Source organism: Phaethon aethereus (assembly GCF_964289735.1).
Source record: "Phaethon aethereus genome assembly, chromosome: 4".
In the NCBI taxonomy this organism is placed as follows: Eukaryota; Metazoa; Chordata; class Aves; order Phaethontiformes; family Phaethontidae; genus Phaethon; species Phaethon aethereus.
Genome location: NC_138578.1, coordinates 35962288 through 35978852, shown reverse-complemented (window position 1 = coordinate 35978852; position 16565 = coordinate 35962288). Strand labels below are relative to the sequence as shown.

The 16565-nt window shown below is 39.8% G+C and overlaps 1 protein-coding gene across 3 annotated transcripts in view; it reads left to right on the top strand.

Moving 5' to 3' along the window:
* Positions 1 to 16233, top strand: part of FBXW7 (F-box and WD repeat domain containing 7) — a 106812-nt gene extending 90579 nt beyond the window's left edge. For all 3 annotated transcript variants that reach the window (XM_081999532.1, XM_081999534.1, XM_081999533.1), the window contains exons 6-11: positions 1649 to 1785; positions 3441 to 3554; positions 6662 to 6843; positions 7918 to 8143; positions 12616 to 12826; positions 13862 to 16233. In XM_081999532.1, coding sequence (XP_081855658.1) covers positions 1649 to 1785; positions 3441 to 3554; positions 6662 to 6843; positions 7918 to 8143; positions 12616 to 12826; positions 13862 to 14130 — 1139 coding nt within the window. In that variant the 3' untranslated portion in view covers positions 14131 to 16233. The remainder of the gene's footprint in view (positions 1 to 1648; positions 1786 to 3440; positions 3555 to 6661; positions 6844 to 7917; positions 8144 to 12615; positions 12827 to 13861) is intronic.
* Positions 16234 to 16565: the final 332 nt, after the last annotated feature.

Sequence of the window (16565 nt, the reverse complement as noted above, 5' to 3'; positions counted from 1 at the left end):
TTTCTAAAGTATACTAGGTGTATATTTTTAAAATAAATACAATTATTTTTGCTTTTTAAGGATTATTTTTATTCAAAATACAACCAAAGGAAGTGAGAGCTGAGAAGTAAAAATGATAGGAGTGTAGTCTTGCAGCTTGGAAATAAGATGGAGGAAAAACCCTTTCAGTGGTTGGGTAGAAGGGATGCTGTAATTTCACGTCATTTGTAGGAAAATTGAGAGAAAAATGGCCCATGGCAGGGGGAGAAGGTGCTAACTTGATTGCTTAGAGGCAGACACACATAAGCCCCATGGGTATTGCCTGCTCGTGCCAAATCAGAGACAGTGGTTCAGCAGTAATATGGACAGGCAGTAAAAGGCTCCCAGGAAAGTAGCTGCATACTTGAGCACATGAAGAATGTAAGCTTTTTATTTTTAGGGAGAATTCTATGAACAAGGAGTCTGTTCTGGGGTGCAGAGCACACGCATGCGATCTCAGAGCACGTGTTCCTCTTGGACACGGGCAAACACGGGGACCTGGCCAGAGTGTGGAGGCAAGAACTTGTGAGAGGTCGATGCAAAGACTAAAAAGCATGACAATGTGAATGTAGCTGGCTATTTGTAAAGGTACCTAAATTAATTAGTTTTCTTCTGCAATTGAAACCTCTTAAATTTTCTCTAAGACTTAAGATTCAACCTCTTACAAATTTCAGTGAAGATGCATTAGGAGGCCAGAATGAGAAAAAAGGAGGAGGTTCAGAGGGGAATGTGCCTACATTTGTGAGCTTAGAAGTAAAAATAATGGTGGCCAGGCACGGGAGCACAAACAAAACAGCATTGGTCTGACAGTACTGGTTAGATGTAGTGAGGTGCTCGGTAATGGGAAGGAGCAGTTAATTCAAGACTTGCAGACAGAGACACCAGAGAAGGGGCTAAAAGCAGAAGAGTGAAATCCACATACTGGCAAGAGACAAGACTCTTGCTAGTAATGAGATGTGGTGGAGAGGGGAGCTGTACAGAAAAGAGAGATGGGTGAGAGAACTGTAAAAAAAGGAGGTATCTGTAGCAGCAAGGCTAAAACAATGCACAAGTGTCAGTTCCATAAAGGGCGCAGCTATACTTCAGTTCCAGCCAGGAGAGGTCAATGCCAAAAGCACACAGCCCTTTGGCTCAAGAAAAGGAAGTAAGAGCTCACCAGTATCTAGAGTCATAGAGAACTTACTTAAAGGTAATGAAGTGGGTTACCAGAGAGGAAGACCACAGACAGATTTACTTTTTGAAGGGTTCCAAAATGAGTGCCTGAGTGGTTCTGGAGGTCATTGGACAATACCCGTCTGAAAAAGGCAGTATTCTGCTCTGTTGCCTCAGAAAGGGGGATTCAGAACCAAGCTAGTAAGTAGGTTGCCAGGAAGGAATGATGAACTAGAGCACTTTCAGCCATGATGACAGTAATGATTATGCTTAAAAGATGAGGAAAGATGTAATGTGAAGAGCTGAGGAGCAGGGCAGTGTCACTGACACCCAGTGCAAATACTGGCAGGCGGGAGGTTGCTACGTCAATGCAGTATTTAAGGTCTGCGGTCACTGTACAGAGTTGGGAGGGAGACAAGTTGTTTGCTTTGGAGTGGCCTCATCTCCTCCCCTTCCCGCTTTTTAAAATTCATTTCAGGGATTGATGAACCGTTACATATCAAGAGGAGGAAAGTAATAAAACCAGGCTTTATACACAGTCCGTGGAAAAGCGCCTACATTAGACAACACAGGATTGATACCAACTGGCGGCGAGGAGAGCTCAGATCGCCTAAGGTAAGCTTCTGAGCTATGCACACGGTGCCGTCAACAAAGCAGGATCAACTCGTAGGGTTTTTTTTTCCTTTAGACAAGCCAGACTATCCGTGCACAAAAAGCCATGTGTTGTTACAGACAAAAATTTCTATTTTGGCTTACCCTGGGTTTAAATTAATGCCTGAGCCCCGTATTAGCAAATCAAAATGTGAGTCTTCATACAGCAGAATTCTTGCACTGCTGTTCTAAAAATTTCTGTACAGTCTGGTGAATCCCTAGGTATATGCCAGTGTCTTTGAGACAGACAATATCAGGAACTTCATTGGCGATACTGATATTTAAAATTAAACATACACACACATATGTAATATATATATCAAAACATATATATATTTGTAGAGCTGGGCCATGTCGCAACATAAAAATGCTCCACATTCTGTGATCACTTCATGCTTTATTTTTACACATATTCTTACAAATTGAGCAGTATGAGATAGTAACTTCATTCTGTGTTAAGATTCTTTTGTTTTTTAAAGTATTGAAGTGTTTCAGTGACACTGATATATTATCATTACACCTTTTCCAATACAAAGATATGAAGCAATACTTCGAACCTTTTGTAAAATAAAGTAGCGGCTCTCTAATCAAACCTGATATTGAGCAAGCAGTTGGAAACAGGAAAAAAACCCATATTAAATAATATCCTTTTAAGGTTTTATGGCAATTTGCCTGTTTTGTAGATTACTGTATAACAAAATAACAAAAATACGAACAAAAAAATTCCTGTGGAAAACCTATGGCTATATCCTGCTGTTTCTTTGGCCGTGACTTATGTACATCTCTGGCAACAGCTCTCTATTTCTTGCCTTGATGCACCACATCAAGTTATCTTGGAATTATTATTAAAATTACAGCCTCAGGCATTATCCAAATGCCCATTTCATTTCGATGAACATCTTGAAAACTGTTCAGATATCTTGAATAAAAAATGCCTCTTTCTGTGTATTCTGATAAGGATTTTTTTGCTGTATTGCAGTAAAATACACTGAATTGCAGTTTTTCCCAAATCAAGCAACATTCCAATCCACATTTCCAGCACATTAAATTATCGCTTTTGTTTGTATTTAATTGAGTTAATGGTTTTCTAGTTTTTCACTTTGGTGCTGCCTGGCATTTAATAGATTACAATGCTTGGCTGGCAAGGGGAACAAAAAAGATACATAGTTAGCCTTGACCACCGAAATACAAATACGCAGCCACTAATACAACCCCATCGTTTTTGTTCAAGATTGAAATAACTCTTAAAAAGTAAAAGTCTGGGCAAAAACAGAACTAAAAAATAGAGGGAATAACTGGAGGGGAATTGAGCAATGTCCAGTTACTCATTCAGCCTACTTGTATTAGTGATTTTTCCTGGTGCTTTAAGGAGGCTTACAATAACTGTAGTGTGCTGGCTAAGCGATGCAGTATCACTCCATGGAAGAAGGAAAATACCTTCTTTGGTCCCAGCTGGCGGTAAATTGGACTTGACACATGGGATTAAGGGGCCTTGTTATTACTGAAGCAACTCTAGCATTTTATAATTTATGAATCAGAAGAGCACTTTGTTTCTCCTGCTTCTCTCTAATCTCTTGCGTTAAATTGTGACCGTACGTTTTGATGTTCTTTATCGCCAGGTGCTCAAAGGCCATGATGACCACGTGATCACATGCCTTCAGTTCTGCGGGAACCGAATAGTGAGCGGGTCTGACGACAACACACTGAAAGTGTGGTCAGCGGTTACAGGCAAGGTGAGTCACTTGGCTCTTTTTCTGAATCCCTTAGGAAGGGAGCTACAGGTAGAGCACTGGTATGTCCAAAATGCTGCCGTGCCATCAGACCGCGACGCAGGGTGGTCTTTAGTGCTGTCTGGTGCAAGAATCAGAAAAAATACAGGTAAACATTTGGGTCATCTTTTCCTACACAGAAACTAGTCTAGTTCAAAAAAGTCACCTTGGTGTGAAATTGCAATGCTGCTCATGTTAGCATCGGCATATATCCCTGTTCTCTTGGCAATTCTGTTCTTGTGGAGTCGTCTGTGACGTGGATTCTAAAGAATTTGGACAGATACATTCCTTAAATCTTAATTTAGCCTGCTTTTGCCCCTCTGGATCTCCCTTTCTCACTTGTCTTCTAGCATTCTTTCTGTTGTTTCTAAGGTATTGAAATGGGGTGTTCATTTTACCGGCTCTGATTTCAAATAGAGAGTTTGTTTTTCCTTCTAAGCTACTATATTGCTGAGCCAACAAAAAAAACCCCAAAACAGTAACTTGCTTTAGGTTTAAATATTTCCTGTTAAATTAGATCCAGCTCAGGCAGGAATTTAATAAGCTTCAATAATTTAATTTTGGCTTGGAGAAGCAAAACAATATGTGCAATCAAAAAGACAGTACTGAGCATTTCACTCACGTTAGAACATCACAGCTACTCAGCACACAGATTTTTTTGTTTTGAGGTGACTGACTGACCATGCTCCAAGGATATAAAAAAGGCCTGAGGGAAACAGTACTTTCTCTCTCTAGACTAGTACTGTGTCTACTTAGCTTTGTTGTAATGATAAGAGTTAGTTACATGAACAGCAGGAAAGTTACTGAGCGTAACATGCTTAAGATGTAAAAGGTATCCACTTTATAACATTGAAGCTGAATGTATTAAGCATTTGTCTTTGCATGCCCACAAGATCCTTGATGGGACTGTAAATACTACTGTGGGGAAGAATGAAATTAAAAGGGATAGGCAGCCTCGCCCTGCCTCTGCTGGCTTCCCTAACTGTCTAATGAAGGAACCCATATTGAAATTTACATTTTTTTAATTGAAAAGGGCAGCCTAAACTCAAATGAAAAATACGTCCTTTGTACATACCACCCTCTCAAAAGCAAAATGTTCCTTTAAATATATAAACCGGATCACAGTAGCATGACTTAACAATTCACGTTCAGTCATTTTTTAAAGTAAAATTACAAATCCTAGAGTGACTATTTACCCCAAACCTTTAAGAGAGCCAAAAATTGTACATGAAAGGCGGGAGAGTGCTGTATCAGCCCTCATGCTTACTGATGCCGAAGAATTAATAAAATCAAAAAACCCTAAAGGTTGGTTTGTGCAAATGAACACGACTAAATAATCCCCTTGACAGATGTAAAGCCCAAAATAAGGACTCTGTGTTCTTGCTGCTTTAGAAGGATGATTTCTTAAAATATGAGCAAATCGGTTGAAATCAAAAAAGAAATGGGAACTGTAAAAGTGAAAAATGACTATGAACTGAAAAAGATGGGTTTGATAGCAGTGAATTACGCTAGGAGCTGAGAATTGCAGAAGGCTGGTAAAAAACTGTTGAAGAACAGCAAATCTATGTACGGTAAAAAAGCAAGGCGTTTTAAAGGATGTTAGAAAGAACAGGATATTAACAACAGCAATTAGTATACTATCACTGATGCAGAAAAATATTTATTTTGGGAGAAAATTCATGTAATGGAAAGACAGCATGCAGTGATAATAGAACAGTTCATTTCAGCAGAAACTCACCAGGATGTTAAGCAACAATTACCAAAGTTACAGTTTTTCTTTCTTAGAGTTGATCCAGCTAATCTGTATTTGAGGATTGTTTTTCTAAAGTAACCTGTGGGGTAAGATTGGTGTTTTTTTGAAAGGTATGAGCACAAGGAGAAGATCCAAAGGATGGCAAGAAAGCTAAAATGCCTCAATATTTAAACAGAGTAAACTGAAAGACTGAGTATTTAGGATACATTATCTCAGATAAAAAATATTGGACTACATCAAGAGGAGTCAACTAACAGTTCAAGGAAGGCCACGGAAATTAATGCCACTTAGCATTAGATTACAGAAAAAGAGATCATCAAAGTGTCTTGACCTCTTTTCTCGTGCAGTTACAGGTTTGACAGATAATAGTGCAGAAATAGATGGCTATGTGCACTGCGAGCTGTATCCCCATGACACAACTGAAGAAAATAGAGCAATGCCAAAATCAACATGGCACATATTTAAATGGGTTAGAAAGTGGGTAATTATGGAGAGCGTGTTGTTAATGTAAATCAGAATCTTCATGGAGTATCTTTCTAGAGGGGTCTTGCAAGGATCTCTTCTTGTCTGTGCTAATTAGCACTTATTGCTGCCTGGTGAGAAGGCTTATAGAGTCAATGCTTGTTAATGAATACAGGCTGAGAGACAGAGACAAGCCATTGCTCCTGAGCGACAGAAGTTTTATAGAAGTAGGTGTGAGCAAACACTGTCTCTGCACGGTGAGAAACCATGTCCGGCACTTGGGATCAAAGAAGGTAGGCTGTGCCTGTGTAGTGTGGGATTCTCTCCTGGGCAACAGTAAAATCTGAAAAAGGTTTGAAACGTGACTTTGCAGTATTGATGCTGTAGCTGTGGCGTACAGAATGCAATGTTTCTTGGATAAAGAAACAGAAAAGCAAAATAAGAGTATATGGTTTATAGATTCGTGGGAAAGCTACTAAGCGAATGCTCTCTCCAGTTCTAACACTTATGCTTTGGAACGCTATTGGAAAACCTGCAGTGACTCAGAAAAATGCCAGGAGAATGACTCAAGGCTGCAAAACATGCCCTGTATTGAGAAATTTGGAAAGACAGTTTAGTTTATCAAGGGGAAGATCATAGGGAAAATTCCTTCTAGTCAAAGTACTGACAATGGAGAGAGAAATTTGATGAGTATTTTCTAAAAGGTGGGATTTTTTAGTTCGATCACAAAGCAGTCAGTCTCCAGCGGTCTTCCAGCTTTTGCTGTGCGAGACTATTGTTACCTCCTAGATTCCTTCTTCTTAAGCTTCCATTCATCTCTGTCAAAAGGATAACTAAGCAAAATATTTCTTTTCAGTGTTTGAGAACACTGGTTGGGCACACAGGCGGAGTCTGGTCATCGCAGATGAGGGACAATATCATCATCAGCGGATCTACAGACCGAACGTTGAAAGTCTGGAACGCCGAGACTGGAGAATGCATACACACCTTGTATGGCCACACCTCCACCGTGCGCTGCATGCATCTCCACGAGAAAAGGTAAGGCTTTGTCCAAAGCAGCAGCCATGGTTTGGCTTGTCATTTACGCTTGCGTTCACAGAAGATGCCTGTTTAACCTGGGTACCTCATCCAGCACTGAGTGAAATGCAAGCCAGGCGAAGCCTTCACACTCAAATGAACAAAAGGGAGGAGATGATTAATAGAAGCAAAAGCGTAAGAGTACTAATTAAAGAACAGAAAACTGAGTCATGTACTTTATAAATATAGTCACATTCTACGTTATTTCAAAACTAATTCGTTGTGACGCTGTGATCCAGTCTCCTACACTCTGAATAATTTCTCCTTTTTGTCAGTGCTACAAACTTTTACTCATTTTACAGAATGACTCTTTAAGTGTCATCACTGCAGTATCTTACTAAAATTTTAAATGATGATATCATAATTTCTACAATAGTAAACCATGTCTTGATTCAACAAACATTGGCAAAGCTCTTTTACTTGGCTGTGCTATGGAGCAGTTGACAGAGTGTCTGTCGGTCTCATTTCTTCTTTTTTGAAGAACGATGAGGTTTTTCTTTATCAATTCCATTAATATTAATTCCTTCTAATTTCTGTTCTTGCCTAAGGAAGCTTTTAAATGTATAAACTGAAAAAAAATCAAGCAGAATAAAAGTTAACTTACCAAAAGTAAAACTTGTAAAGATATTTTTTGTTTAATTGTTATAATTAGTCATCTCAGTCATTAAAACAGAATGCTCATAGCACTGGCTTGAGCTCAGCATATTCATAAGCTCTCATAGATAGATACAACAGTCCACATCATTTCTCCTGGCATCATTTTGCTGTTCAGGAGTGAAGTGCCTTTTTAAATACTGATTGCTAATGAGATCAGATAGACGGATCAGAGGAGGTGAGCAGAGCAAGGCAGACAAACAATCGAGTCATTTGCAACCCTAATAAAATGTCATGCCAAACCAGATCTTTGGTGGCTAGTGGACTAATGCTATCTAGCGTCCCAAATTAAAATTCCTAACTGATTTTTACCCAAGTCTAATTGTTTTAATACTTTTATGTCTGATGCTAAGTACAGGAGGGCTTTTCTTGTTCCTCCAGAGTGGTCAGTGGTTCTCGAGATGCTACACTGAGAGTTTGGGACATAGAGACGGGCCAGTGTTTACACGTTCTGATGGGCCACGTAGCAGCAGTTCGGTGCGTTCAGTATGATGGCAGAAGGGTTGTAAGTGGTGCATATGATTTTATGGTCAAAGTGTGGGATCCAGAGACAGAGACCTGTCTGCACACGCTGCAAGGGCATACTAACAGAGTCTACTCATTACAGGTATGTGATTTTCATCTGCTGCTTTAGTTTCCTTAAGTAACATTTAAAGTCAGTTTATTTCACCTTGTTTATTAAATTGTGGGTACCTACTGCAGAATTATACAAGCCACAAGAATATAGAAGCATCTGTGATAGCCCCCTCTTCCATTTTGTTACACTAATTATATGTTGTCTTAATTTAGAGACTGAGATATTTTTAGAGGAGCTTTTTTTTAAAGCACCAGTACAATAAAGCTTAAATCTCTACACCAGCAAGCCAAGTACTTTTCTGGGTTGTTGGCTTGTTTGTTTGTTTGTTTAAATCTTGCATGTATTTTGGAGTTACGGTTTTGGTTTCCGCAGAGAAATTCTAATGTCACTATTTTAAATAAATCAGATGATACAGTAGTTGAAAATGCACACCACCCCCCTCCCCCCCCCATTGGATGAACGTTCTGAATTATGCCAATCTGTCTATCCTTATTTTGTCGTCTCATCTTCCAGCTCCAAAATGTAATTCACAGTAAGGCTGAACCTAACATTTTAATGTTCTGCTGTAAATCCCCAGCCTTCTACTTCCTCTTCTCTGAGTAGAGGCCAGATCTGCAACTGTGAGGCTTTGTCAACTGAGACACGTCACTGTAGGTGCAGGGTATTGTGGCACGGCTCTATTGCCCGCCAGTCACCCGGCTGCTCAGCAGAACTGTGCTGGCAAAGATACCCATGGACCTCACGTAGGCTGCTCTTACCTTTACCAACCCAAAACATCATCTTGTTCATTCATAGAGTCAAAGCATCACTTCCAGGCATTGAAAGGCGAAAGAAATTAATTTCATGCTTGTGCCTGTTCTCGCTGCAGTCTGGCAGGACTTGAAAAAGAAATTAACAAAGACAGTTCAAAATCGGGAAATTGCATTCGGCATGTAACTACTCTGCTTTGTGGCTCAGAAAGTGAAGCTCAGTGCTAGAGACATTTTTCATTAAGTGTATCTTTCATAAGGTGCATCTTGCCATAATAGATAAAATATGAACAAAATACCTAATTGGTTTCCTTTCCCAAAATATGTAGTAAAATTTATTAAAAAGCTCCAGCCCTTCTCTTACATTCATATGCTGAGGAGTATTCTCTAGACAAGCAGCAAACACGTCAAAAAGGCTGTACTACCTACCTATCTCTTAAAAATATTCTGAAGGTTCTATTTCATCTAGGGCAGTTTGGGAACTGTATATGTTATTCTGCCTTATCTTCACCAGCGGCTCTTGTTTTGGCTTATGAATATTCATGTCTCACTCTGATACTGTAGTAATAATGGATCAAATAATTGGGTTATGTTACACGCTGATACTGTACACCCTGTAAATGAAACTTGATGTTCTGAAACAAATTTCTGGGGGACAGGAGGCTGCAGGTGCTTACAGTTTGAGGACAGAAAGATTCTTTAAAATTGCATGGCAAGCTCCTGCCCTTTGGCCTGAAGCAGCCCCAAACGGCAGAACTCCAGTAAGTAGAATAATCGGGCTGAATAACCAGCCTGTCCTCGTCATCCCCATCCCATGACAGGTTCTATTATACCTCAGTATTTCCCCATTTGTAGACCCCGTGACATTTTCCAGAGATCCTTGTGCAGCAGTTGAAGACTAACTGACCCTGTTGTGTTTTCTTACTCTTCCTCAGCTGCCTTTGAAGTAATCCACAGATTCTCGGGGTTCATGGATAACAGCTCCACCACTGGTCCAAACCGTTACCTGTTTGACTGTAGCAATATCAGTCAGAGTAGGGTTTGTCTTGATGCCCAGCCTGAAAGCTCTCTTCCTGAATACCTTGTACATGAAATACAATTAATCTGTGGGGCAGGGGGAAAGAATTCAAAATTTGTTTCATCAATCTGTTTTAGTTCTGTTTAGGAAAGAAAAACACCCTGTAGTGTTTCCACCCAACAAGTCTGCAGGGCTACTTAGCACTCCTCATCCTTTTATCTGAACTCAAATTAACGTACATCCTCTTTTGAAAGCAGGGTGCCCAAAACAGGATGCAAAATTCCTGTCAAAGTCTTATCAATGCTTACTAGAAGCTAAAAGTTATTTTTTATCTCTTATATAACATACCCCTATTTTGGATACTAGAGTGTCTTTTATTCATATATTTTCACCAGAAGTGCAATGCATACAGCAGATAATTGGTCTGTATGTGCCAGTTGCTCTCTCCATTCTTTTGAACCTAGGAGCCCTGCTCAACCATGTTTGACTGTAGAGATTGAAGGCGGTAGTTTTCTGCAGGTTTTATAAAAAGATGTGGTCTCAGGTAGTTGAATTTCCTTAATTGGGTTCGTTCTTTGCTATGATTAGATACCAGACAAGTAGTGTTGTATTGCCCTAGCTCTAACAGAGACTCCTGCCCAGCCCTTATACCCCAGGCTGCAGCTGTACCGTCATTCCTTCCCTGCCAAGCTCAGGTCTTCGCAATTTTCTCTTGGCTTTTACACTCTTTGCTTTGGGTCAGTTCTGCCATTTCAAATGTCACCCAAATCCTAATGAAAATACTAAATGCCAGACCCACCCCCCAGAACTCTTTCTGATATCTCTAATAATGCTGTGAACAAAGTTCTGAATGGGATAGTATCCCTGCCTCAAATTTGCCTCCCTCTTTGTGAACATACAACCAAGACATCTGCTGTTTCACATGGCTTTTTACTGTCACAGAAAAAAAAAATCATTTTGGTTAAGATCATTCCCCCACAAATCTATGTTTGCTGCTACTTCCTGCATTGCTAAGGGCTTAGAACCAGATTGATTATCTGTTAGTTCCTTCTGGAAGTTGAAGTTAGGCTGACCGATCTATAATTCCCCATCTCCCATCATCATCTCCTTCAATAAAGAAAAGAATTGTATTTGCCATCTGAAACCTGTCTGTCTTCCATGAGTTCTCAAAGATAGCAGCAGCTGTCTCTGAAATTGTCTTAGAACTACTTGCCTTATGTGTTTTTTTTTTCCCCATCCTAGCAAAGCTTGTGCTTAATTGTCAGTGGTGTTAGTGCTGTGAGCCTACACTCAGATGGCTGAGGACTGAAGCAAAAAAAGTTCAATAGCTGGCCTCACTTGGTGTTTCCTTTCCACTGAGTACAAATGAGCTTTTTTATTTTGGCCTTCCTCTTGTTTCTTTTTTTGTTGGTGTTTTGGTTTTGTTTGTTTTTTTTTTACAGACTAGTGTTTTTATCATCCTTAACAGCTCTTGCTAGTTTTATCTTGTTTTGTGTCCTGCCTTTCTGATTTTGTCCCAGTGTGTGCTCTTCTAAACACGTCTATTGATCTAGTTTCTACTTTTTGTACAATTCCTTGTGCTCTAGCCAAGTGGGTCTTGGTAATTTACTACACTTCCTATCTTTCCTTCACACAAGGATAGTTTGTGTCTTTAAGAAAGTGCCAACTCTCCTGAACTCTTCTTCCCCTCAGAGAATAGATACATAAAAACCTCATGGGAAGGAAGTCTCAATTTATTGAAGTAGTCCTCCTTGAAGCACCACTGGTTTTATTCTGTTGCTCTTTTCCCTTCCTTTTCTGAGAATTCTGGACTCTTAGGTCATTGTCACTATCACTGAAGTTACTTTCCACTTTTATATTCTCCACGTGTCCATGTTCCACATATTTTTGTTTTATATATAATACATGCCCAGAAAAATCCAAGAATTTGGACATCCATGTTAGCCTGTACACATTTCCTTACAACGACTAGGAAGTTCAAGTTCCTTACTTCACACAATTATGATTATAAAATGGCTAAACCCAGCATTTTTCAATTACATTTCTTCCATTTTCCTATGTTTTGGCCTCTGTGTAGGTGATTCCAGATTAACATTATTGCCCTTCTCCGGCTTAAAGTCCCTTTGACTTGTGAAAAGCAGGTTTGCCTTGTTAACATTGTTATTAGGAAAACTGTATTCTCGTGCTGTTACACGCTGCAGTGTAGTCAAGATTCTGTTTTGTTTAAAGGAGTTGTATTAGAGTTAAAAGACCAGCAGTTCAGAGTCCTGCTCCTCGAACTATGTGCCTCATAGCCCATGTCTACAACAGGAAATTACGCTGGCCATGCACCACCCTGCTCTGGTATCAAACGTGGCCAGCTCTACTTAGAATGAGTTCACAGAATGGTAGGGGTTGGAAGGGACCTCTGAAGATCATCTGGTCCAACCCCCCTGCCAAGGCAGGATCACCTGGGGCAGGTTGCACAGGAACGCGTCCAGTCAGGTTTTGAAGGTCTCCAGAGAAGGCGACTCCACAACCTCTCTGGGCAGCCTGTTCCAGCGCTCCGTCACCCTCACAGTAAAGAAGTTTTTCCTCATGTTGAGGTGAAACTTCCTGTGCTGCAGTTCTTACTCTGTAATGCAGTTTCTGAATATATATAATATCTAATGTTGCATTTGGTGAATTAAATGCTTAATAGCCTTCTTCGTAAGATCCTAATGTAATTGTTTGTAACAGATTTACCTTTCTTGTAGTTCGATGGCATCCATGTGGTGAGTGGATCTCTTGACACTTCCATCCGAGTTTGGGATGTGGAGACAGGCAACTGCATTCACACGCTAACAGGCCACCAGTCTCTCACAAGTGGAATGGAACTTAAGGACAATATACTCGTGTCTGGGAATGCCGATTCTACAGTCAAAATCTGGGACATTAAAACAGGACAGTGTTTACAGACATTGCAAGGTGAGCTTAAACTACCTCTATGTAACTCAAGCTGCCTGCAGTAATCTGTGCTGCAGATTCTATATGAAAAAACCTTGAAAATAATTACATACAAAGAAACAAGCACGGACTGCTTAAAACTTAAATATTTTTCTGACGACAGATGTATGATCTTTCTCTGCATTATGAGAACAAAATGTTTTTAATCTAATCTATTCAAATAACTTGCCTATTATGAAAGGCAGATGGTCTGGACTGATAGCAATTTGCTACGGGTATATTAGCCTAATAAGCTACAGAAATATGTAGGAAATGACATCTCAAAACAGTCCGTCAACGTATTTATTTAGGGGTCGCTTGGATGTTTCAAAGCCTACTGATTAATTGGATCGGGAGGCCAAGTACACTGTCTGTTGCAATACATCAAGAGAAATGAGTGGAAGATGATTTCTTCATTTCAGTAAGAAGAAGGAAAGATTTTGGTTTCCATTTCGACAGTTGCCACTGAGGCATCGTGTACACCAACACATTGTTTTGTGTCTCCCCACAAAAAAGGTTTTAGATCATTCCCATATATCATATGCAGCATCTCTGGCTGGAGCAGAAAATTAAACTTCCCTGTAAAGCAGACTCTGCCGTTTTAACAGTATATATTTATACATCAGTATGTAACCGTCAATACTTACGGTTAGAGTAATCTCATAATAACACTTCAAAGGGACTTGGAGACAAACGCTTCCAGCGGTCACCTCATTCTGGATGGTTAAGCTCATTTTCATGAATGTCCACGTGCACGCTTGCCCTACTGTTTGTATACAACAAAAGGAGATCGTTGTAACAAAGGAGGAAATAGTGGGGAATTTTTCTATACCTGCATTCACTTTCTGAAAGCACAACCTGTACCTTTTAATGCATGAAAACTGAGTTAACAAATCTATTAGATTTGTTAGATAATCTAACAGCTATATGCAAAGAGTTAGGCATTTATTCTGTATGCAGTGCTGTCTGACATTGCTTTCTAATTACAAATAAAAATGGTTTTGTTTGCTGTTACAGGTCCCAACAAGCATCAGAGTGCTGTGACCTGTTTACAGTTCAACAAGAACTTTGTAATTACCAGCTCAGATGATGGGACTGTAAAACTTTGGGACTTGAAAACGGGTGAATTTATCCGAAATCTAGTCACATTGGAGAGCGGGGGAAGTGGAGGCGTCGTGTGGCGGATCAGAGCTTCTAACACAAAGCTAGTGTGTGCGGTTGGGAGCCGTAATGGGACTGAGGAAACAAAGCTGCTGGTGTTGGACTTTGACGTGGATATGAAGTGAAGGGCAGAAAGATGATTTGTCCAAACGTGTAGACGATGTTCTCCTTTCCCTCCCCCTGAAAAAAAAAGAAAAAAGAAAAAAAAGAAAAAGGAAAAAAAATCCCTTGTCCTTGGTGGTGCAGGATGTTGGCTTGGGGCAACAGATCCTAAAGACCTACAGACTACGAAGGAGAAGACAAAGATGACAAAGATGACAAACTGTAACTGACAAGAGAGGCATTTCCTGTCTCGTCACATAAAAAGGCAACGCTTTTGACCGGGGCAGCTTTGCAAAAATACGACTTTTGAAATGAAACCAGGTGCAATTATTTCTTTACTTTCCTCCAACTGCTCCTTGAGCAATTTGGAGGTGAAAAAAAAATTGTTACAGTTCTTGTTAACAGGTTATTTTACCACAAAGATCTTGAAAGAAGCTGCGCAGCCGAGCCTGCTCGTGCACCCCTGGGCCACCCTGGGTTCCGGCAGCCCCTCCGAGCAACGCGCTGTCCCTTAGCCCCGCTCTGAGCCGGGGGTTGGACCGGACAACCTCCAGAGGTCCCTTCCAACCTCTGCGAGCAGTCACTGGTTGACTTTCAAAAACTAGAGAGCATCTGCAATGGAAAAAAAAAAACAAAAACAAAAACAAAGAGTCCATTCCTGGTGTGGAAAAGCTAAAATATTACTGTGAATTGTTTTGTACAGTTTTATCAGAGCTTTTTCTTTTTTTTCTTTTATTCCTCTTTTTTTTGCCAACCGTTGCCAATGTCAATCACAGTATTAGCCTCTGTTTTATCTATTTACTGTTGCTTCCATCTACACTCTTCAACGCATAAGTTGCTCTGAGGTGGCAAGTTGTCCTGGGTTTTGAGAGTCCTCTGATGGATTTAATTCGCAATGCTGGTGCTAGAAGTAGGTCTTCAATTACGGGATTGTTGTCCCACCCCTGTACTGTATTCCCAGTGGCCAAACTTATTTATGCTGCTAAATGAAAGAAAGAAAAGCAAATTATTTTTTTTTATTTTTTTTTCTGCTGTGACGTTTTAGTCCCAGACTGAATTCCAAATTTGCTCTAGTTTGGTTACAGAAAAAGACTTTTTGCCACTGAAACTTGAGCCAACTGTGCCTCTAAGAGGCTGAGAGTGGAAGAGTTTCAGACAATTAAAGAGTGAAGTTTGCCTGCAAATAAAGAATTGAGTGTGTGTGCAAAGCTTATTTTCTTTTTTCTGGGCAAAAATTAAAACACATTCCTTAGAACAAAGCTATTGCAGCCTGTTCTGTGGGGAAATTTTTCTTTGTGAGGGCTGTGGTGAATGGAATGAACATACATAAAAAGAAACTGACAAAATTTTTAAAAAATGCTATAAAATACAAAAATGAAAATAAAGTTGCTGGTCAGTCTTAGTGTTTTACAGTATTTGAGAAAAAAAAACAACTGTTACAGTTATTGCTGGGAGGAACTGACAGAGCAAAAACTTACGTTTTTGTAAAGATGTCACATGCAAACAAAATGAGAAATGGGAGAGTCAAATGGTTTGCCTCATTCTCCAAGAGCCACAACTCAAGCTGAACTGTGAAAGTGGTTTAACACTGTATCCTAGGCGATCTTTTTTCCTCCTTTTTTTTTTTTTGTTTTATTTATAGTCTGATTTAAAACAATCAGATTCCAGTTGGTTAATTTTAGTTATGTAACAACCTGACATGATGGAGGAAAACAACCTTTAAAGGGATTGTGTCTATGGTTTGATTCACTTAGAAATTTTATTTTCTTATAACTTAAGTGCAATAAAATGTGTTTTTTCATGTTAGTATGTCTTTTTTTTTCTTTTCTATTTCTTGTTGTTAATTTAATATCATATATCCTATGACGCACAAAGCAGGTCAAGTTGCTCAGCTTACTGGTAGATGCTAAAATATGTCGCAGGACTTTATGTAACCCTTCCACAAACAGGTGCACGAGCGTCCTCTCCTTTGGTTGCCGTATAGGATTTGTCATGTGGGCGTCAGCAAACATGCGGGAAAGCCATTAGCTTCCTGTCGCTAGGAGCGTGTCAGGATTTGACTCTGGAGGGAGTTAGCTATAAAAAGCTGCTCAAGTGCGTAAAACATCTTCCGATAGCATCTTGGTACTGCACCTTAAATTGAAACTTGATGTTTATTATTTATGGATTTCAATCAATTGATTGCAGTCTGACAGCAGAGAATAAATCCATAAATACAACTAAAATCAAAGCTAGGATTATAGGAGAGCTGGAAATAAAGCTGAAGAAGAAGAAGAAAAAACCCCCACATCAGTCCAACTGTAGTTTTATCAGTGCCCTGAAACCAAGGTAAGTCATCGGCTGTCTCAGAAACTTACCACTTGAGTGACAGTTTCTCTCTCAAATCTCATTGACCAAAATCATTGTTTTCTTCTGTGTAAGACTCTTCTGTCAGGGCACAGCATTTACTTCGTTGTGA